The sequence below is a fragment of the Alosa sapidissima genome, chromosome 1, assembly GCF_018492685.1.
Source record: "Alosa sapidissima isolate fAloSap1 chromosome 1, fAloSap1.pri, whole genome shotgun sequence".
Lineage (NCBI taxonomy): Eukaryota > Metazoa > Chordata > Actinopteri > Clupeiformes > Clupeidae > Alosa > Alosa sapidissima.
Genome location: NC_055957.1, coordinates 12,722,347 through 12,746,184, shown reverse-complemented (window position 1 = coordinate 12,746,184; position 23,838 = coordinate 12,722,347). Strand labels below are relative to the sequence as shown.

The 23,838-nt window shown below is 46.0% G+C and overlaps 1 protein-coding gene across 5 annotated transcripts; it reads right to left on the bottom strand.

The window, feature by feature from the left end:
* Positions 1-1,983: 1,983 nt before the first annotated feature.
* zzz3 (zinc finger, ZZ-type containing 3) lies at positions 1,984-23,689 on the bottom strand. Of its 5 annotated transcripts, none has more exons than XM_042077847.1 (12): positions 23,543-23,689; positions 16,548-18,431; positions 13,460-13,598; positions 12,972-13,119; positions 12,637-12,761; positions 10,432-10,503; positions 10,194-10,295; positions 9,589-9,684; positions 8,273-8,419; positions 6,706-6,840; positions 5,453-5,553; positions 1,984-3,882 (listed from the first exon to the last, which is right to left on the bottom strand). In XM_042077847.1, the coding sequence occupies exons 2-12, from the start codon at positions 18,359-18,361 to the stop codon at positions 3,738-3,740; spliced, it is 3,024 nt and encodes a 1,007-aa protein (XP_041933781.1). In that variant the 5' UTR covers positions 18,362-18,431; positions 23,543-23,689; the 3' UTR covers positions 1,984-3,737. The 5 variants fall into 5 exon arrangements, with proteins under 5 accessions (XP_041933781.1, XP_041933954.1, XP_041933883.1 ...); XM_042078020.1 differs by lacking the exon at positions 23,543-23,689 and adding an exon at positions 23,144-23,446; XM_042077949.1 differs by lacking the exon at positions 23,543-23,689 and adding an exon at positions 23,176-23,446.
* Between the last annotated feature and the right edge of the window lie 149 nt (positions 23,690-23,838).

Below are 23,838 nucleotides of genomic sequence, written 5' to 3'. Positions count from 1 at the left end.
GTTTGGATTCAATAAATGTGTTTCATATGGAGATGGTTGTCCTTCAGCACCACATGTGGAGGGGGTGATGGTGAATGAATTTACAAAGGATCCCTGAAACTGTAGCACTGGTTGATGGATTTGGCTGTGAATCACATTAAAATAAAATACATGGAACTGACACTTTCCCACCTCCCATGCATGTTCGAGCACTTTTAGTCCACTGTAACATAAAAAGTCAAGCTCTAAAAGATAGCTCTGCGGTGCAGCAGCCTTCTTAATTACAGAGGGAAACAAATTACTTCTAATTGCATGATGCTTACAGTCAGCCAACTGATGGGATATACTAAATGTTCTTTACATTCACTAAAATTTAAAGTGTTTTCCTTGCCTATTGAGAATGTAGAAAGATTAACAACCACATTTATCCAGTCCTTGTGTATCATAATTACACAGATGTGGCCCTGCACCTTTGAGAGCTCTGCTTCTGATGTGGAAGTTCTACTGTAGGCTACATAAGTTGATTCTTTATACCAACACTAAGTAAGTAATATTTTAGGATTCATTGCAAGGATGACAGAACAGTGAAAACTTTGTAGGCTAAATCATGAAGTTCAAAAATAGCCTTACTGAAAGCCATATAAATACATATAGATAGATTGATACTTTATTGCCAACTGATCATACAGTGGATATGATGCATTTACAAGTATAGTTAAGTATAGCTTTATGGAACAGGATTTTCACTCTGTTTGTATTATTTAATTTAGCCATATTATTACTAGTCACTGAATCTTCCATCCATTGCCAGTGGGAAGAAATGCTCAGCCGATCTCCAGATCCAAAAGAGTGAATCAAACATTCGTATCCATCCTGAGACATGGGCGAGGCCTGCACAACATCTTACTCTCCTATGTGCTCAGCAACTTCAAGGAGCGAGCAGTGAAGAACTCTCTGGACTGGTACCTGGGTTTGCCTCGCAGACCTTGCCGCATTGGGGAACTGGAGGAGGTGTACGGGTGGCTCTATGGAGATCGATGGACGTCATTTATTGCTCCATATTTTAATGTTTGATTTGAAAGAATCTTACAAAAGTAATATACAGTGATACAAAAGTATCACCAATATACAATGTGTAGGCCTATGTACTGTATAGGTTGTGATGGGATATGTCTCAATTCATGTCAAATCATATCTAGAGAGTATAGCCTTTTAGAACTTACATAACAGTTTACAGTTTTTTTCTCAATCAGTTTTTGGCACATTTTTCAGATCAGAATCAAAACTCTTGTTCTCTGTTGACCCCCCCTTCCCCCCCTCTGCCCCTGACACCTACTGGATGATGTACTGTAGGGTGAGAACACAGACGGGGACAGGAGAGGAAAGGTATAATACACCACAAACAGCCCCAGTACCTGCCACATTCAATGGACCCATTCAACAATAAAAACAAAAACAATGCTTGAACGTTCTATTTGGGCCCCAATCTACTTCCTCTGCATTAAGATAACATATGGAATGTTAAAAAGGAAGTCTTGTGGGGCCAACTATGATGCTGATAATGGAACTCTCTTGAAAGGGTCCATAAGGGCCAGGAAAGCATCAGACTTCCATCACTAATTTACAGAGTGATAATTCCAGCATGACTTACTATTTCAGTCATTTAACAGCTCCTACAGTATGAGTGCACCTGGGGTACACTGAACACATGACAATAGTTCCTTAATGCTGGAACACTACAACTGGGCTAAAATGTTTTAGGGCGCAAAAGGCCACTCTTGAACAAAATTTTAAAAAGTATCCAAAAATAATGAGACTTTTCAGGCATTTGTATTTAGTAGTTACTAAATCAAAACCTTAACCAGTTTCATTCGGATTTAAGGCTGGTATGTCGAGTAGATATGACTCAATACGATTCTCACACACACACACACAACCAAGTGCACAATGTGATCCAACAAGTTTTAGATTAATAAAGATCTCAGAGTCAAAGCAGTATAGAAAGACTTTTCACATACTTTTATTTCCACAGTTCTCCTCTAACAGGTTTTTTTACATTATTTAAGAACAGACTGTTATACACAGATATTGAAGCAGGTGAAGGTACGAGGGAGAGGGACAAAAACAAAACCCATACAAAATGGCCTACTCGAAGCACAACAAAATCTATGTGTATAAAATAATGTGGGTGTACCACTGTCAGTGGCAACCATCTCCACCTTCAATTCTTTTCAATTTTTTTCTTTTCTTTTTAAATAGGTTAATAAAAATACAATCTTCTCAATGGAGCGTGAGGGGAACTGCTGCAAAATGAGAAGGATCTAAAGATGTGATGATTTGGGGGGGGGGGGGGGGGGGTGGCTGGTTTGTATGGAAGAGGTCACTAGTCACCGTGTCATCTTGACCAGCGGACACAGTCAGAGGGGAACTCTCCAGAAATAAGGAAATAAAAAATAATCATGGCACACAGCAACTACCAATGGCTACTTTCACCATATTTTTTTTTATATATACTCCACATGATAGACGACAGTACACACACTGATAAGAAAAGAGACAGAAAAAAAAAAATCTTTTGGATTCCATACGTCAACTCTCTCATGAGCCCTCTTCCACAGGTGAGTGCTCCATGCTGTAGTGCTTCATGGTTGGAAACTAAAAACGGACTTCAATGGAGAGGATTTACTGGGTCAACATGTAAATGAAGAGACAACACTGTGTGAGGACCAAAAAAAGAAAGGAAAAAAAAAAAAAAAAGAAAGAGCAGCTTTTTTTAGTGAAAGTGGCAGCCCCTGGTACAAGGCCAAGTCACAAGGCCCCTACTGAAGGGCTTTTGCCTCTGAGGACCAGTATGACGTTTGCAGACCTCCCCAGTGCTTATGTTAAAGACCTGGTATGAATCAAAGACAACAGTCTCAGCACCAAGATCCTGTTCTGTTTTCCATTGTTGTTGCTTGCTTTTTTTCTTCATTAATTTTCTTTTTTTTTTCCTAACTCATAACGAGAGATAGAGCTCACACAGAGAAAGCGTCAGTTATAAATATTCAACTACAGACATCTAGCTACACCATTTTGCACTCTGGTTAGCAAAGCCCAGGACCTTCCCCTGGCCTGTCCCCACACACTGAGGCACAGGTACAGGTACAGGTACAGGTACAGTATGGTGGCCTACTGGGCCCAAGATTGACTTAACCAAATGGAGCTTCACCAGCACTTTACCAGCTGAAAAACAAGCACAAGGGAAGAGGAATGGGGGGGGGAAGGAGACAGGGAGCCATCTAACGTCTCGGGTTGTTTGGGGTTGAGGGGGGGGGGGGGGGGGGGGGGGGGTGTGTGTGGCTGTGCCTTTCCTTTTTTCCCTCTCTCTTTTCTTTTGTTCCTTCATTCTTTTTTTCCCCGTTTTCTTTTCATTCGTTAAATAGTGTGTAGATTACAGTGACCTGTTAACTTCCGACAATGGCCGTGGCGAGGTGCAATACGGTACACCCTCCCACCCTGTTGGGCAGCACCGTAACCCTTTTGCCAAGGAGAAGGGTGGGGGGAGTGGGGTGAGGGGGTTGGGGTGTTTTTGGGAGGGGTCTGTGAGAGGAAGGGGGGGTGGAGGGCTGGTGTCACCCATCTGTGCCTCCCCACCTTGCTGCTGCGGCTGCTGTCCCCCCTGCCCAGACTAAGCGTTGGAGTTGGAGGAGGGAGCCATGCACAGAAAGCCCTGGGGGCTGCGGCCTAGCCCTGGATTCACTGCTTTGCCCCGGCTGCTGTCATCTGTTGGCGGGGAAGTAGTTGGGGTCCAGATAGTTGTAGCCGGTGCTGTGTGGCAGGCAGTAGTCTCTGTCCAGGAAGCTCTCGGCCTGGTAGACCGGCTCCAGCCGGTGGGTGGGCTTGTGGGTCTCCGTTTTGTACACACTGGGATGGGGAGGAGAGAGACAGACAGAGACAGAGACCGAGAGAGAGAGAGAGAGAGAGAGAGAGAGAGAGAGAGAGAGAGAGAGAGAGAGAGAGAGAGAGAGAGAGACACAGAGAGGAGGTCAATGGTCAACAAATCGTTTTCAGTCAAGGAAGGAAGATAAGGTCCAGTCTCTAAGGTCAGTCTGAAATGTTGGAAGTTTCAATGTGAGAGAAAAGTCGACTGCCGCAGAGGCAATGTACCAAAGGCCCAGCACGCCTCATTTACACCAACTATGAAGACAATCAAGACGTGTCTTGTTGGCGGTGCCCTGGCGCTCCCCTCTGGGTACAGAGGATGGCAGCGGTGGATGCCTGCCTGATGGCTTCATTTGGAGGGGGAGAGGAGGTGCAAGTGTGAAATCGCAGAAGCAGGCGTCAGACACACAGCAGCCCAGGCCACTAACAAGGAGGTTAATGAGACCGGCTGGCAGAGAGCCACGTCACCAACAATGCACCACACACACAAGTCGGAGGGAGTGGTACATCATGGTTAGGGTCTTTGCACACTAAAGTGTGTGCATTTTTCCTATGCGTTGCTTTTTCTCAATCGGTCACATACAGAACTGTGAAGTAGGACCTCAATTACTGAAACCATACAGATGTGAGAATTGGACTGGTTCCAAACATTTTAATGACTGACGAAAGTTTTGGAGTCAGTGTGCAAATATGGTTGACACAACGTGAAGTCGTACTGAAAAAAATCAAATCAAATAAAATATATATAAATACAAATACAAACTCCAAATAAAAAGGCCTTAACTCATTCAATGCCAAGCTGTTTTCGGAAGCTTTGTCCTAGAGTGCCAGCAATCTAGACCACTGTTGATGATTTTTGTACAGCCACAGCATATTCTGTGTTATAGCTATGAACACATACAATGGCTCGTTTAAAAGGTGAGACTTTAAGCTCTCAGTGGGTGCAAACGTGTATTTCTACACGTCTCTGTTCCTGAGAAATCCCAAGCTAAACAGTGGCTAGTTTTCATCAAAATCACTGTTTTTTTCTAGAAATGGAGATAAAACGTCTTCATGAAATATGAAGTGTTGCCTGTAAACTTTCCGGGAAGTGATCAGCGAGACCTGGCGAGACTGCCACCTAGTGATAGACCCACGAAAATGGCCTGGTTTTGAGCTGACGTGCAAGCGTCACTGATTCGACACAAAGCGGCAACCGAATTATGATAAAATGTCCAGATAAAATGTCCAGATTGTGCGCTTTAATGAGTTTTCGATTGTCATATATTTCATTTCCATTCATCACAGAGTTCCCAAAATCACATAAGGTGTGTTGGAGTGTCTAGTTTCGTAATTTAAAAAAAAAAAAAGCTAAAAACGTAATATTACGTTTTTGGCACTTAACGCATGGGAAGGAAAAACGTAATATTACGTTTTTGGCACTCAATGAGTTAATGTGTGAATGAGTGGCTGATTGTGCAAGATGCCCAAGTGAGACATCTACCTGTGAGTGTGTGCACCTGCACAAGTGCAAGAATGCATGTATAACCAGGTGGGTCGCAATATGACTCACCAATCCGAACAGTTACCACAGAAGTCAACGGCACAGTCCGGCGGGCAGTCTTGACAGTGCCATCTCACCCCCTGGATGGGATCCATGCCGCACACGTCACACTGGCAGAGAGGACAGCAGTCAGGAAATTGCTTTTTGTTAGACAACATGACATTTGGGTTGCACATTACTTGGACTACACTGAAGTTATTAAGTATACCACCATACTACCATCAACTAGATATACCATATTTCCAGATTTGTAATGTGGCATGGACCTTGGATTAACCATTTTCAAATTAAATCAAAATAATGTATAAACACCATTAACACCTGGCACTGTCCTAAGGCACTTTACCAAGCCAAAAGCCTTCAAAGTGTGTAGAGGACGCTGACAATATAAATCTCCCTTTTGAAAAGAAGAAACCATGAGTGTTGTAATCATTTCCATTTATGTACGTTTTGTATGCAATTCACCCTTCGCTAAGCCACACCCGAAAACCGCCACAGGCCAATCGTGGCTTAGCAACCCGTCACTAGGCACGGGAGGTCTGACAAGCTTTTCGGCCTGTGGGTCATGAAGGGCACTTATTTGGATGTGTGGTGCCCTAACCCACATAAAGACACAGTGAAATAACATGTTACACTATAGAAACATGATATAATTGGGAACACATATTGTTCTAACTATAAAAAATGGCATATTGCATGATATTTCCATAACCGCGAGATACACGCTTCACGATAACAGCAGGAAGTTGTTAACAGACGTTCACCAAGATGTATAGCCCATCAGCAATCTATTTAAAATAACACCTACTTAAAGTAGGCCTACCATTCATGATATGTTGTGGGAAGTACATAGCTAAAATGTTTGTTTCTTCCCCCATGCCTGTTCCATTCATTCTGGCCAGGAGAGTGGAATGAAACAGAACGCACATTCGACTTCTGCTTAAATAACTCATGAACGGTTTTGTTCAGAGATGAAATTCTAACTGTATTTGACAGAGGACAGATGTAGGTTGCTAGTGACAAAATATTAGCTTTCAGTGTGGTACGATGTCTTTGTAAATTACATTTCATTGAAAAGTCCCGGTTCCCCCTCTATTTAATAGACGTGCAGGGTGCTAAAGCTTGTCAGGCATAGCAACAGTAACTAAGGAGGGTGGGACTTAGCGAAGGGTGAATTGTGTGTAGCTAGTATTGTGCTGAGAGACAGGCGTTCTCTATGCGTTTGTCCTAGGATGGGTCTTGTGTTATGGGCGCACTGGTACCTTGTAGCCCATGTGCTGCACCACGGTGCTCTCCACCTGGATCTCCTGCAGCTTCTGCTTCTTCAGACGCTTCAGCTCCAGCAGCTCCTTGTACTCTGGCAGGTGCCGGTACTCTACCGGCACGCCCTCCTCATCCTGTGTACCCACACACACACACACACACACACACACACACACAGGGTCAGGCAATTACACAGAAGAGTAACACAAATGTAAACAATGTAAACACACTAATGTCACATGTACAGACATGCGGGCACGTGCACACCACACAGTTATGCGGAGAAACTCAAAAGGAACACTGATGGGAATGAGGAGAACATCTGAAACTGGGCTGGTGAGCAGGAGCCTGGCAGCTCCGATCCTGCAGTGGAGGTGTGTGTGGCGCAGTGGTAAAAAGCCTGGGCTCCAAAGGCAGCGTGTTCCCTGTGTTCTCAGTGGGGCGCGCTGACCCAACCTGCCTCAAAGGCATCACAGACTCAAGAGGGAAATGTCACGAGCCGCAAGACTGACTCGCGCACACACACACTCTCTCTCTCTCTCTGCCATTCCCTTCTCTGGTGACATAGGCAATACATGAATGGCACCTCAGCTCAAACATCTGATGAAATAATTGTGTCTAACACCTCAATCACAGTGTAGCAAGGAAAAGCTAGTAAGACTGCCCATCCACAACTGGTCAAAGGTGCTCCATGGGATATATGGGAAATGTGCCCACTACTCAAGTTGTAGAGTCTAGGTCCTAGCCAATGGTAAGCAGCAAGCTATAGTACAGGCTATAGTATGGACCAGCTAGACTGGAGAGAAGCCTGATACACAGCTGAATGAAATATCACCACTTCATTGAAGTGAGGCAGAGCAGAACATCTGTAAGAGCGTGCGAACAGGTCCTCTCGGAAGCACACAGTCTTTACACGCTGGCAATGTGCAGTTTGCATGCCCTTATAAAGCAGGCAGAGGCAGAGGCAGGTGGCCAGAGCCACATCAGCTGCATGTGGAAAGGAGCCCTGTGGGTGAAACCCCCTCTAGCTGGTGAGCTCTGACCAACCAGACTGCACTGGCAGCCCATCCTCCTGACCCACAACACAAACATCATCATGAGCTTTTGGAGACAGACCCACAGACTGCGCCCATCCACAGACCATCCCATCCACAGCATGCACATCGTCCTGACCCACAACAGAACCCGCGGTGCTCCAAACATCATCATGCGCTTTTGGAGACAGACCCACAGACTGCGCCCATCCACAGACCATCCCATCCACAGCATGCACATCGTCCTGACCCACAACAGAACCCGCGGTGCTCCAAACATCATGAGCTTTTGGAGACAGACCCACAGACTGCGCCCATCCACAGACAGCATGCACATCGTCCACGTCATTCTCCACCAGTTAAAAGGTGGCAAGGTGATAAAAGACAGCGGGCGTCGGAAATCAAACTGCACAAGGCTGCATGGAGCTAATGGAGGCTCTCCAACCCTGGCATTTACAGCATTCTACCCTGTGAGCTCTGCTACAGAATGTGTGTGTGTGTGCGTGCGTGTGTGTGTGTTTGCGTGACTGACTGAGTCATCTGCTGTGGGGTCCTGCAGGCTATTGAAGCTGGAGCGCTCGTCCTCGTCATCCATGTAGACAGGCGGCTCATAGGAGGTCAGGAAGGTGGAGGGCCGGTACAGGTGCTTGTTCAGGTGGTGGTGTCTCTTGCTGGAGGCCTGGAGGCAGAGTGGAGGCGCAGGTGATTTTACATGCTGTGTGTCCGTACACACACAACCACCCACACTATCAAGAATGTTGGTACCCCTGATAAATCAGTGGATTAAAGTAATGTATACAGTAATTCATCCTATTTAAATGGAGAAATGTAGTCTAGTAATGTCCAGTTTAATTGCGTGCACCCTATACAGTCAATGTGTGCACCAAACTGAACACGGATCAGAGAAATCAAAAGAAAATAGTTGCCTCAGACAGAAAAGGATGTTAAAGGCAAAGGCTATCAGAACCTTTCCCAGCAGGTTGATATTCTGTGACTAAAGTTATCATTGAATATCAGTGAATATCATTAACAAGTTTAAGGTGCATTGGAATGTATGTAGCCAACCTTGCTGGAGGTGGCTGATTGCATGTTTAAGCTCTTTCTATAAATGCTCAATGGGTTTCCGACCACTTGAGTAACTCGCTGTTTTTTTTTAGCCACACTCAGGTACTTTTAGCTGTTTGCTTTGTGTGATTATCCTATTGGATGACTCATGACCTATGACTGACAGTCCTTTCTGACACTGGGTCAGTGTGTTTCGCTCAAGGATGCCTTGATAGTCTTGTGATTTCATTGTGTCTTACGCACATACAGTACAAGACACCCGTGCCAGACACAACAAAGCAATTCAAAGTGTGAAACATCAATGATTTGTATTCTTTTTTTTTTTTTAAAGCTTTAAACCGTTTACCATGTTGTAAGTCCCTTTGCCTTAAAAAATGCATCAGCCTAATGTAATGTAAAGTAACCTAATGTAAAATCACTTTTAATTCATTACTTTTCAAATGAAAAATGAGCTTCAATGAGCTGTAGGGGTACCAATACCTCTGGCCATGATGACATACAAGGGACAATTCATACGAAAATGAACTGCAACATGAAAGGGGTATTATAAAAGGTGAACATAAACTGGGTTTAGACCTTCATCAGGTCAGTTTTTCCCCTACTGATAATGCAAAACCTTTTCTTAAAATTACCATCATACTTCATGGTAATACATAAATTCTAACTATTAGAAATGAACTATTAGTAGAAATATGTTTGATGTTATCCTTCATGGTTCATAAATTCTAACTATTAGAAATGAACTATTAATTTATATCTTGCCATCGATGGAAACAGCCTTACTTTCTTGCTGTACATGCATAGGTTAGGTGTTCTTCCAGGTACAGGGATGCCGGCCTTCGTCAGTTTGATGAAATATTTCTGCACTCTGCTGGCGACCTGTGACACACAATAAAGCCCATAGCTGCCGTGAGCCCTATGCGCTGCCTGCAGAACAAACTCGCACAGCAAACAGCAGGTATCAAATATTACCATAAGCAACAGCTGCTCTTCTGCTGTGAAAACAGCCACTTCACAATAACGAGGAGCACTCTTGCCTGCGCCCTCACCTAAATAGATGAGCAGTGTGTGTGTGTGTGTGTGTGTGTGTGTGTGTGTGTGTGCACACTAGTAGCACAGGTTGATAATGACCCAATAGTGGCTAATTAGCAGTCCTTGTTGTGATCGTATTTTAGTTACAGTAAGTGAAACAGTCTAGTGAACTTTCAGGATAAAGGATTCTTTCCTTTTGTCAAGGAAACAACAAAACGGGACTCATTTCAGCCCTGATCTCAATAGGAGGGTAATCAGATTCCATCAGGTGTGGCTAAGGAATCTCTTGCTGTGGCTGAGCTCTCTGAGAGGAAAGATGGAGAGGAAACATGGCAATGTGGTGCGTAGCTGAGGACCTGCTTGGCCGTCCGGTTGCCCAGCGCGTCTGCAATCTTCTGCCAACGCTTTGCCTCCACCTCCTCTGGGGGAAACTTCACCAGCAGTTGCTCCAGCTTTTTCTGGACACACAACACACCATGGTCAGTATACAAGGATGGAGCCAAATAGAAAGCAGAAACTCATCCCTTTCTAGTGTGTGTGTGTGTGTGTGTGTGTGTCTGTCTGTCTGTGTCTCCTGTTCCTTCATGTGTGTACCTGTTCCTCCACGGTCCACAGCTGGTTGAAAGTGTCTGGCTTATTCTGATGACACACCCTCCCTCTGATCATCTGGAAGGAGACAGTGGGGAAAAATGACTCATTATGGCCTATTCACAATCATCTCAATCTGCACCTCACTCAAGGAGAAGCAAGCTGTGTGCGAGTGTGAGAGAGTGTGAGAGTGTGAGAGTGTGTGGGGGTGGGGGTGTGTGTGGACACACAGCATGTAAAATCAGAAGTTAACCTGAAACAAACTCTTACAAAAGAAAGATACAGGAGAAGAAAGCAACCTCCTACATTATCCACAGAATGCTTCACATCCCCATGACAACAATGCCTCATTTGAATTTCAATACATCACTCCACTCCTCAATGGGTGCATCACTTTCAAAAACACCAAAAAAACAAAAAAAATAAACTGAACTGTTGAATGTCAGCCAGAGGAAAAGCTGAAATGCCATCACGGAGCATTGGCACACAGAAAGGAAAAGGGTGAGCATTATGGAACGAGCAGCCAACTCACTCAGATGAATCTCCCACTGCAGCCGGCGGGAGCTCCCATAATTGACAACCATTATTAACAATAAAACAATCCCGCTGTGAATAATTATTTCTCCCCTGAGCTCAGCGCTCTGATGGAGAGCTCAGTGACGGTCAGTCCCAATCTTCCTGAGAGAAGTTCTGTGCATGCGTGTGTGCGTGTGTGTATTAAAGCGTTAACAAGGGCAAATGCTTTTGGAGTTCTGGTGCAAAACCCAGAGCATCTATGACCTCCCTGATGGAGAGATGCAAGGCTGTCTGGTAAAGAAGGACAGAGAGGAGAAGAGAGGTTTCTATCAGTGGAACAGCAGGAGAGACTGACTGACAGAGGACCTGCTGATGTGTGTGAGGCTGGCCTGCCCTGCACTCGTGTAATGGCAGTGGAGAGCTGACAGGCCTGTACCCATCAGACTCTTAACTACAGATGGCCTTGCCGAGTGGCACAGGACGGAGCAGACAGACAGGTCAACATCTGGCGCCACACAAGAACAGGAGGAGGAGTAGGAGGAGAGACAGACAGGTTTTACAAATGTCTCCGCTCATCAGTATCAGACAGGGCACGGGCAGAATGCTTACAGTCCGAGTTTGTATGTGTGTGTGTTAGAATAAATCAGTGGTCTGTGAAAATGAATTGTGAAGGACTTCTCAGAAATGTTAGACAGATGCACCTCAGCATATCAATAGACCACACACACACACGCCGGTATCTCTTACACACACACAAAAAAAGTTAAAAGTACTCCATGCATGAAGGACTCCTAAACCACTATGGTGCTCATTAGGAGTGTCACGATTCTCCAAATCCTCGATTCGATTTAATTTTCAATTTTAAAGTCACGATTCAATTTGATTTTCGATCATATTATAATATTACTATTAATATATTGCTTATATGTTATTTACTTTTTTTGGCCTTTTCCTATTCTGTTTCGGGGGGCTTTTATTTTGAAACCGCTTTTTATTTTGAAACCGTTCCAACCGCGAGGTTGTAAACAGAACAAACATTAAACAGAGACGTGAACATAGTGAAATGAAACAACACAGAATGATAATTTGTGATAAGGATACGTTTCAACACACTCCAAAGAGACCCAATGTTAGTGTTCATGGAATATGTACTTATCAATGTGCATGTTAAGCCTTAGACAAGTAATGTTGGACTGTAACTAGATAGGTCTTTTCTTTTCACTTGCTAAATTGAGTAGGTTAAGTTAGTATTAATTGACGTGAATGAACGACAAAATACTTCCACAACAGTGATTTCAGAGTAGCAAGAGGGGCTTTGATTTCGGTCGGTTGATGTTGACGGTTGATGATTTTTTTACTGGCTGCAGCATAAAATTAGAGTGTTGACGGCGCAGTTCAAAACTTGTGTGTGTGTTTTTGGGGGTGTGGCTGCATCGTCGATTCTACCTTTTGAGTTTGAAGTTCGAGATTGAGATGTAATTTCAATTGATATCTATCTAGTTGCCAATGTCCCTTGACCAATATGGCAGAAAGGCACACACATGCAGATACACACACACACAAAAAAAAGCACAAGACACACACACATACAAAAAGAACAAACAGAGACTGAGACCAAGACAGAGACCGAGAGAACCTCAGAAGGATTGACATGTGATGTAATGACATTGTGAAAGCGGGAGATGCGTGACTCACCTGTGATCTGCTGCTGGAGAGGCTTTGTTCCGGAGCGTCACTGGAGGGCAGAGATGAGTAGAGCCCAGACGAGTCACTCTCCTTCTTGGATTCCAAAGGACTTTTTGGTCGAATGGGTAAACCCACTGCATATGGTACACCAAGCAACAAAACAGGATATTTCCATCAGATTTATGCTGTGGATTCTTAATCTGTCAGACATAACTCGAAGAACAGTCAAACACATGATGATAACACGTAAGTTCAGTGAGAGTGGAGCCATATGACCTCAGGTGTTGTGATTAACGTTACACAAAGGAGGAGCTGAGACAGATTTATTCCCTGAGATTCTGTACCTTTCTCGTATATGAGCTTTAACTGTCTGGTTTTGCGCTTCTTGTCACAAAACTCCCTTTCAAAGTCCCCGACGCCCGAGGTGTATTGGTCCCATGCAATTTCTGGGAGCTGGACCACTCTCTGGGGGCAGGGCAGCCCCAACTCCACCTAGAAGAGGCAGGGGAAAACAGATGGTCAGGGCAAAAAAGGTTAGCCCATTTTCCCAAACAACATCCCCACTGACACTGCACCTATATGGGCTGCCTACCAGACTGGACATGACATTAGGTACTGTATTAATGAAACTTAACTCATTTACAAATGTAGTTTCAACCCTTAGGTCAGAACCTGAAAACTGCTATAATAGTGGTAGCTGAGCCTTCTTTCTTAATAGTGTAAAAGTGAGTCGTAGCACCAGTGTCTCTAAAACACTGACAGGGTTATCTGCATTTGGTGGGTTATAACCGTGATTTGTGCGGTGCCCCAAGCAAGCAGTGCCATGCCTCACCTGTTTCTGCAGATGCTCCACGAAGGTGATGGGGTTGGACATCGCCTCCCTCTGGTGGCGGGCCAGAGCCTCCAGGTCCAGGATGGCTCGGGTCCTCTGAGCCTCCAGCACACTGATGGTCTGCAGCAGCCTCTGGTAACTACGGGGGGGGGGGGGGGGGTCAGAGTCAGGGGGAGGGGGGGTATAGCCATGCATTATTAAAACGCTGACACTCGCCATGTAACTGGGGCTATCAACCCCTATTGGACCCTGTCCTGGTGCATACATTTTTTATGGCCAAGATAAAGGAAGAGTTTCTTTCAGAATTCAAGATCTAACAGCACCCTGTGGTGCCCAATCTATTACCAGTTTCCTGGGCCAGAGTTCTTTTTATGGAAACAGAAGGCTGTATTGTCCTATCGGGGTTTGGGAGCAGTTTCTGTTTGAAATGCATAGTGCAGGGTCTTTTCATGTCCTTGTTAGGGCACCAGTACGCAACTGTGGGAGACGAACCGACTGAGCGCTACAACTCTGTGATATGACCTTTTCCTCCACACCCTCGAGCCAAACACGAACCATAAATAAACCGGGAAACGAGTCAGACAAAGGGCCGCTACTGTAGACACCGCCGACACACACAAAGACAGATTCTTCCTCCGTCTCCATCGAGACCCTCCACAGATCAATCCGGCCCTAACATGCCATGAATGAGAATCAATAAGGAACACAGTACGTTCGCTCAGCACGGTTGCTTCAGATTCACGCTTGAACGAGCCTGTAACGAGCGAGCTCCATTTAATTCCGTTCCCACTCCAGCAAATTGCCATGATCAGAGTGCAGCTCCTCCATCTCCCTTCAGTAGGAGCTGATTAGATTGGCGTGAGGCTTCTTACGGGAAGCCTGGCCACGGCATGCTCGGGGATGGAGTAAACAGTCCTGGTGGAAATAGCTGACATGTGTGCCTGCTGGGGGAGCTGGCAGCCGGCCTGGGCCCTGGTCTCGGGACTAGCAGCATGGCACTGCCACCTATGGGCCTACCACTCTAGTGTGAAGGCGCTCGCCGTCCACCATGCCAAGACGAACTGGCAGTTTCTGTTGCTGCGCCGCACAAATTTGTGCACATTTCAGGGCAGAGCTCTGCGCTCCACTAAATGAGCTTTAATTACAGTGACGGTGGCAATTTACTTCCTTTTCAATTAGCAGGGAGGGAGGGAAAGAGGGAGGGATGGTGTTTTTGTGTGTTATGCAAGCTTCTGGGCTACTGGGAACCCGAGCATGGAGAGATTTACTGCTCCGTCAGGCCCATTTTCACACTGACTCACTGAGCAGATCACACAGAGATGTGCAAAAACACACACACACACACACACAGCCATTCGAGTGCACACAGGCTGCTCAAACACAACAATCTTGTGTACCTCAAAGTTCACAATTCTCATGGTTACTTACAAACATGATATGCATCAGGAAATCTATTCATGTCATCTTACTGTCTCTAATAGCAAATTAATGACCCTGGCAGCAGTAAAAAAAAGAAAAAAAAAAGAAAAAAAGTGCCATGTCATTAGCAAGCTGTTTAAAGGCAGAAGGTCTGAGCTGCCATGTGATTGGTCATGTGCTCCGCGGACGAAATGGCTTGGCCCCGCTGCCCCGTGGTGCTGGGCACAGGTTGAATGAGCCCTGACGTGGTGCAACCTGGCCACTGGCAGCAGCCATGCCAACCTCATTATCTGGCACCGCGGCTCCCAGATTACCCTGTAATGCACCAGCGCAGGGACAAAGCTCAATCTACAGGCGAGAATTGGGTGTGTGGGCGTTCGCCCGGGTGTTCAGTGAAAGGAGATGAAGTGAAGAAAAGCTCCTACTCACAGATCAGATCAATAAAAATACAACTACAAGCTTGCTTTTGTCTCGATAACCCTACTGGCTTTACTATTTTGACAAACCCACAGAAAAGACAGATGATGCTACAAAAGTCATAAAAATGCTGGTTAATGATAAGGACAGTAGAATTTCTTTTGTGTGAGGAAAAGAAAAGTGGACATTGGGCAAACACAAGCCATGCACAAAGATGCACAGGACTGAACACTCTTGGCTACTGGTAGTGCATGTTGTGTCTTGAAGGAGAGCCTTTATAGATCCCTGTACGACACACCATATGATTGGCTCAATATATTCACATCACACCACATGATTGGTTCAATGTATTCACATGTCGACGTTCTGCCGACGAAGGGGTGGGATATGTGTAGACAACGGCCATATTGGCGTTAGAAACTAACCCCAAGCATTTCAATGGAGGATTTTTTGAGTGCTGTGTCTCCTCATTAGAAAGTCTCTGAATAAGCTTGGTTGTCAATTGGCCAATGTGGGAAATCCCCTGCCTCAAGCACAAGTAAATTAACACCCTTCCAAGCCTGGGTGAACCCAGACAAACCTGTTGGCAAATTGGAATTTGCTCTGCAGTTCCGTCCGGAAAGGATCCCATTAAGGCCCGTTTCCGAATCAATGATCCAGGATCCAATCACAATTGCTTATCCGGGAAATAAAACCTAAAATTGGTGCATTAAACTCTAACCAAATTGTTTAAAAAGTACAGCAAACACATCTTTCTTGTAAACAAAGGTTTTAAATGCAGTTGTTTACTCATATCTGCCTAAACCTTTCGCCATCTGCACAGCCATTGGTTGTGTTGAATGCAGTGCTCTATCTGTCATCATATAAACCCCGCCCCATGCCGGATAAGTGATTATGATGGGAAGTTTTTGGTGATTTGGAAACAGGCGTCAATGGGATCCTTTCCAGACGGACATGCAGCGCAAATTGTTGCAAATCTTTCCTGTTTATGTCTGAAAATGCACTATTCATTTTCTTGCAGACAAACAGGCAGAAGCAGAAATTAAGGTGAAAAAAAACACTTAAGTAAAAGAAAAGAAAAGAAATATGTAGTCATTTACCAGCTGAAAAATAAAGACAAGACCAACAAAAATGAGAAATTGAGAGAAATTATAGAAATTCATGTAGTTAGGCAAGTGAAAATAAAAAAAATAAGAAACTCTATACTACATTATCACTACATACTCAAAAAGATGAAGAAGCAAGCTCATACTCTTTGTTGTGTTTCAAAGCCAGGTGGTCCGACTCAAAGTAGTAGACATCTGGCTCCTCTTCCTCCTCCTCTTCCTCCGCAGCTGAGTCTTTGGTGGAGCGGGGCGCTCTGCTGTCAAACACTGCTGCCGCTGCTGCCACCGCCACCTCCGGGAACGCTTTGGCCCCCACAGGCTCCGAGAGTCCGCCGCCCGGCCTGCAGGAGGCCTCCGGACCACCAGTGGGTGCTGCCTCCAGTCGGAAGCAGCTGGATGGCATCTCCAGGTGGGGCGTTGTGGGTGTGGGTGTGGTGGGGGACGGGACGGGGGATGAGGCTGGAGGGTCGTCCCGGTCTCTGTGGGGGGAGCTGGGCCGGCAGGCGGCGCGGCGAGGGGAAGTCCTCAGGGCGTAGCGGTGTTCGTGCGGCTCTGTGAAGGAGGGGGGCTCGCAGACGGGCACAGAACACGAGCCCAAGTTGGACGGCATTGCCGCCGCTGTAGTCACTGTCATCGTGTCTCCTGAGATATCCATGGCCCCATCAAGACCGCAACCGTCCTCCTCCTCGTCATCGTCCTCGGAGGCCTCAGGCAGCTCGGTGGTGGTAGACAACAGGCCGCCGTTGGTGCTGCTGACCTGGCCCTCTACCACCACCACCTCTCCAGGCTCGAGCTCGTCTGGCACGGGAAACGCCAGCTCCTCCTGAACAGGGCAGGACTCCACCTCGCCCCCCTCCTCACCCACCACGTCCACCTCCACCACCTCCAGCTCAGGCTCCCTGAGGGCTTGGGGCTGGCTGCAGGAGGCCTCGTCCGAGCCATTGCTTTCCACAACGGGCAACTGGGTGATGGAGAGGGAGGAAGACGATGAGGAGGTGGTGATGGAGGAGGAGAAACAGGGGGGCTCTGTCTGCTCAGAGACGGGGCTTCTACAAGGCACTAGGGGCTCTGGGGAGGAGGGGCCCAGGGCCTGGCTGCCATTAAGCAGCGCAGGGGTGCTGGGGGCTGGCTTAGGGAACATAGTGGGCAACGACGACAGCGTAGGGGGGAGGGCTTGAGCAGGGACACCGTCCGGCATGGGAGCCTCCTCCCTGTGGATCTCCCCTAGGCCGTTGGTGGCCTTGTGGGCCTCCTTGGGCTGGGGAGGTGGTGGGGACGGGGCTGGGGAGGGCACCCTCACCTCCTCCTCCACCTCCTCCACCAGTGCCACCATCACTGGCTCAGTCTCTTTCCCACCTCTCTCCGCCTGATCCTCCTCTGTGCAGAGGCTCGGCGGAGGCAGAACGGAGACGGGTGCGTCACCGCTGGGAGACTCATCTTTGTCTTTGTCCGTTAGTGGGGAGCAGGGCCTGGGGCTCTCTGGCGAAGGTCTGTCAGCAGCAGCAGCAGCAGCAGCAGCAGGGACGGGGGTCTCCTCTTCTCCTCCTCCTCCGGCTGCTGCTCCCACTGCCCCCGTCTCGGCTGAGCGAGGGCAGCGCTTGGGCTTCTTCAGGGCCGGGGAGCTCTCCGTCGACCCGTCCGTCGCTCTTGTGGCCGCCGGCCGCAGCCTCTCGCAGTTCTCCGTCCGCTCCGACTCCTCCTTCTCGGAGCAGGAGAGGCCTCGTTTCCTGCCCGGGCCCGTGCCGGCACCAGCAGCACCCCCGCCCCCACCCTCCCCATGGCCGCTCTGGGGCTTGTCCCCGTCCTGGCGCTTCTTCGGGGAGCGAGCGCGGGGCGCCGGCAAGGCCTCGTCCGGCTGGGTGATGCTGCGGTTCCTGAGCGTGCGGCGGCAGAAGTTCTCGTCCAGTCCATTGATCCCCACGGATGACCTGGTGACGCGCGATGAGCGAGACGCGGCCATGCTATGCAGGGGGCACCTACTGTCCTCTCCTCATCCTGGGGCTTGCTCCTCAGTTGCAGAATGTGGGCACCTGAGGGCGACAAGGCAGACAAATAGGCTTAAGACAACAAACCCAGGGCTGACAGAATGTAACATTCTAACATTTTCTTTTTAATGAAATTTGCTCAAGGTAATTTTCAGCTGAGCACCAAATTCAAGTGTCAAATTCTGAATCCATTAAGTTATGCTGTAATCTGTGATAACACATTTACTATTATAAGAATTTACAGTTACTCTGTTGGAAACATAGGACTGAACAATGCTGACTTACACAAACAAACAAAAAGGAGACAAGACGTTTGAATTTACTGTGGATGCTCTTCTAATTTATTTATTTCCCTTGTTATTGTAAATCAAAATCTGCACATCTGCCTGAGTCACGTGACATGAGTCAGAGGAAAGGATTTGTAGTTGCGCTGTTTGTGCCACACCAAAGCATGCACGCGTAACAGGAAATCCCTAAAAGCACATTGGAATAGCTATAGTTGTACTCAATGGATTCAATGTGGGGGGAAAAAAAGCCTCATCCAAACCACTGGTGGTGAGTCATTATCCTAATATCTTGAAAGAAGTCAACTCCATGTCCTCTGTTAAATGTACACCAATGCAATGCAATGCAATTAAACGCCATGCAACATTCTGCATTATGCACTTGATGTATGTATTTTACCTCATCGTGAGGTTTTTGCAGTTGTTGGTATTTGCATTTTAGACAGTTGGATCACAAGTTTTAGATTGAAACAGCAAAAGTCAAGACTCGGAACAAAGCTATATGTATTTATATATATTTTTCTTCTTCTTTCAAAGAGGCGTCAGTCTCTGCAAGAGAGCAAATGAGCACCACCATTCATCCATCCTGCATGCCTCCAGTGGCCAACTGCAAATGTCAGGCGAGCTTTAGAGCTGGGAACAAAGAGCAGCTCATGTCCAGTCCGCTGATGGCACAAACGAGGTCAGACACACTGGGCCCCTGTGGGTCGGGCCGGGCCACGCTCATCCCAATCAAAACACTGAGGCCGCTCCGCACTGGGGCTACCGCACGCCACTGGTGCCACCGCGCATTTCTGCAATTACCCAAAGACGCAACCTGTGCTAATGCCTTTTAGTGGGACCACACCTGACGCCGCCGCGGCTCTGCCTGAAGCACTTTCCCCAGCACTTGAACGGAGGTCAGAGGAGGAGAACTCGACACACACAAACCTTGAAGAAAAAAAAAAAACAAAACAGAAAAAACAGCAGACAGCGGTTGGCTTATACAAAGTGTGCCCCTTCACCCAATGCTAAAAGCCGTTAACAGACGGGCTTATTTGCCCTTATCGGTAACACATCCAGAATGAGACGGCACGTGTAGCGGCTTCCGCTCATCATCTGGCCCGGATCTGCCACTGAGCAGAGATGAAATGAGTCACCCATATCTGGGTTATCAGTCTTTCACAGGTTCTATGCCATCCTCCATGATAAGCGCAGCTTTGCTGAGAAGACAGCCATTTCTGGCTGAACAGGACACCTGTGCAGAAAGCCTCGTAAAAGCTGATCCAAACCCAGTGACCGTTGGGATAGGTACTTAGGAGCCAATGTCTTTCTTTCACTACCGAGGGGAACCACCCCCAGACAACAACAGGCTTTTCGATCACAGTGCCTTTGAGAGCACTTCAGAAATTGCACACCTTGTATACACAGTGCATAATTGCCACTAAGATCACCACACATTTCAACACATTAGATTAAAAAAAAACAAAGCTTCAGAATCTGTTTTAACAGCAATTCAACCCCTTAAGCAGTAAAAATGGAATGTAAAACATAGGTATTCCCCAAGTCACTAAACTGCCTTGCATTACTGCTTAAATCAATGGTCGGTTATAGTCAACATGGGCTCAATGCAAGGAAAGATTTCTTGGCAATGTCTACCAAAGGCAGCAGTTAAAACAACCAGTTTGCCATTTTGAAAATAATTAATATCACTTAATCTACCCTAATCTCAGTCGGGGTTTTCCCATGCTGCCTTACACACGCAAATTTATTCACGCTGCTAGGCAGCCTGGATTCTATGGACTTCTTTTTCTCCTCAACAAAGGAACCAATCACAGAACGGAGGGGGGGGACAGCAAGACGATGACAACACACCGAAGCAGTTATGAACTATGTACAGACGCATCTGATAGACATTCGTAGTGTCCAATAAACGGCTCTGGGCATTCGTAAACCACGTTTCAAATACGAGAAAATGTGCATGTAGTTCCCAGACCCCATCTCAATGAGATGAGGTTTGGTGTTAGCCAGGCTACCCTAATCTAGAAATCCATGCAAGAAAAACAGATATTAAACTACCTTGCAGCATGAGTGCAGCAGCACAAGGACAAGGGATGTGTGTAATTAAATGGCAAGTAAGTTAACACATTTGACAGCTCAAATGCTGGGAGAGGACAGAATAGAAAGCATAACAGTTTCACAGAAATCTTAGCCAAGTGCTAAAGCACCACACTAAACACTTCTGTGAACAATTTGTTCGCACACTGCTATGCTTCTTAATGCAACAGTTTCCTCGTCAACGGTCCACAAGAGGAAAATGATGACACACATATCAAGGTTGTGCCCTCTGAGGATGGGAAGAAAACATACACAGGCTATTTACTGATGCACACTGGGCAACAAGGAATCTGTGAGGACAAGGCTGCCTTCATATTTATCTTGGCTAAAAGGCAGGAAACAAGCATCACCTGGAGAGAATCCTACATGTATCTTTCTCTCACACTCCACTGGATGCTCACAGAGAGAAACTAATGTTACTTGGCCATGCATAAAACGAGACGGAGAGCAGACAGGGAGGATGAGGAGAAAGAGGAGGAATGGTGTCAATTCAGCATGATGTGAGAGCAAAAAATAGATTTGGGAAAATGCAAACACAAGGCTAAAACCTCTGTGTGATTACTTACCACTGGCAATAAAGACAATAGGACACAGATTGTGTTTATACATCATATGGTCAGGCTTGCTAATTTAACTGGCTAGTATAAAAGATTACTGCAGCGCGCACATTTTCTTGGTTCATAATACCCTCTAGAAACCCACAGGTGCTCTTTGGGGAGACAAAACCGTACTTTTAATTTAACAGAGTTAAACTAACCACAAGATAATACAAACTCTAGGCGAATAATTTTCCAAACACCGTCATGACTCAAAGTTTAGCCTGTAACTGACTTAAAAATATCATATCATACTACAATTGTAACAACAGTTATGATTACTGGTCACCGGAGGGAGGATAGCACTTGAAGCAGGTTGGCTGTAAACCTCTCATAGGCTAGTCATTGACTTGCCAGGTCTGACCCGAAAGGGAAGAGACCCACAATCATCTCTGTCTGTGCAGACAGCATATTACTGTGGAGTGAATGCGGCCGTCTCTGTGATAAATCAGTGCAATAAATTACTTAAAATAGAAAATCCAGCAGTTAATTAGTTAAAACTGCAACCCCATTAACTGACATGAAGGGTGAGACCAGAAACATAAGGACTTTAGTGAGGCCTGTATGGAAAATATAAAAGACAGAGTTGTTTACCCTTAAGGATAGTAAAAACGCAAGGCATTTCACTCCTTGCAACAGCGTGAACCGCCGAGACATCTAACTTCCTGAATTTAGCTTGCGGACGCGCGTGGTGAATATGAACTTTAAATTGACACGTGCTTAGTGTCAAGAAACTGCTTGATGATTTCTGCTCATACTCAAATAACACTTCCTCAACGCACAAGGCAGAGAGTGTATCTGATATCCTTTGATGTAATAGTTATATTTTGTATCTATATGGTCACAAAAATATAAACAATTGTAAAGCTATAAACAAGCTATCTGGCAGCAGAGACCAGAACTGCGTAAATTAGCTTGGCGATATATTACAACCTAACGACACGAACATTGATGCTGCCAATGGTTAGCACTTCTGTTTATTAACACTTAGCTAATATTCAACTCACCTTGTAATGTAAAACGGGGCAGTTTCACCATGCAAAACAACACTTCCCATTACTTCTAACGTTACTTTGGATAAAGGGCCTCAATGACAACATCAAATCCACGGGTTGGCATGAAATGCAAGCCGGCTGAGAACATATTATCAGCCGCTTTTACTATCACCAACCCTCAAGTTACTGCACTGATGGTGCCTGGGTGTGTTAACAGCACCAGATGGCCAGTCTTATTTGTTTGAAGTATCCGGCAAGTTAGTTACGCAACACGACTTTCATTGCAGCGCAAAATTCCGCATATCATTCTATTTTACTCATTTTAGTTGACTATGAAAGCACACACTCTCTCCCCCATTAAAAGCCAACAAAGATAGCTTTGCTAGCTGGACGAACAAAACAATTGAAGCTTCAGATATGAAGCTTTCTTTAGCCCACCTGCTAGCTAACGTTACCGCATTTAACTAAAATACAGGATGCGCAAAAGGAGACGAAACGCGTACAGCGTGGTCGCGCCCTAATGCATTATGCGCCACAAGTAACTTTGGTGTTCTTATCACAACACCATTGCAAAAATGAAAACTCACAAAATGCTTTTCTTTTTAACTCACCACTCTCACAAGTTAGCTAACCAGGCACTGTCAGTTGCCTAAGCTATCCTCGCTAGCTAAAATAAGCTAACTTAGCAACCTCACTGTGCTTTAGCTGTATGAAACTAAACTAAAAAAAAAAAACTAAATTTGGTGTATCTACAATGGTGTTGAATGTACAAAAACGTTACATACATTCCCCGGTGAGCAAATTACAAGATACACACCCGCTGGCTGGAACCCCTTTGCACCAACAACCCGTATTCTGTTGTAAGCTAACCAACCAATTCGTCGATAAAACGGCCTGACTGTTGTCACTAACTACCTAGCCCGCTAATGTTAGCCTAGCTGACACTAGCTACTGCAAAGTGGCAAGAACCGCAAAGGGGAGCGAGGTTGCATGCTAACCCGAACTGATAGCGATTATTTCGCGCAACAACTTTAGCGTATAGGCATGGCAGGGCCAAACTGTAGACACACTTCGGCTACAATACTCATACACCCGAAGGGAAAACTTGAACCTAAGTTCAGATTTGATTTGGCCGATGAAATTATGAAATGTATTGAATATGAAGCTTTGAGTATAACACTTACCTCACTTCCGCAAATCGTTTGCAACACACTCGGCAGCCGCCATGTTTTCTATCCACTAGCTGTGTCCAGTGAGTATGCTGAATCCCACAGTCCCGCCGCGCTAGTAGGGGTGCAATACTGTACATTTTTCGCCTCTGCCAAGATTGCATTGTACGCGCTGGGAAAACCATGGTGCCCATCTCCCAATTAAGCTCATATTTATTATTGTTGCCACATTAGTTTTTATTTATAGAGTAACTGTTCACTGATAACTTGGATAAAATGCCCAGCATATTTTGATTTGATATTTTAATGTT

Bases quoted from the DNA above. Each gene is read 5' to 3' on its own strand.
- zzz3 (XM_042077847.1), bottom strand. From the start codon at position 18,361: ATGGCCGCGTCTCGCTCATCGCGCGTCACCAGGTCATCCGTGGGGATC. The intron at 13,120-13,459 runs GTGAGGCATGGC...TGCCTCTTCTAG, and splicing joins TGGAGCATCTGCAGAAACAG to GTGGAGTTGGGGCTGCCCTG. The intron at 3,883-5,452 runs GTGAGTCATATT...TCCCCATCCCAG, and splicing joins TGTGGTAACTGTTCGGATTG to TGTGTACAAAACGGAGACCC.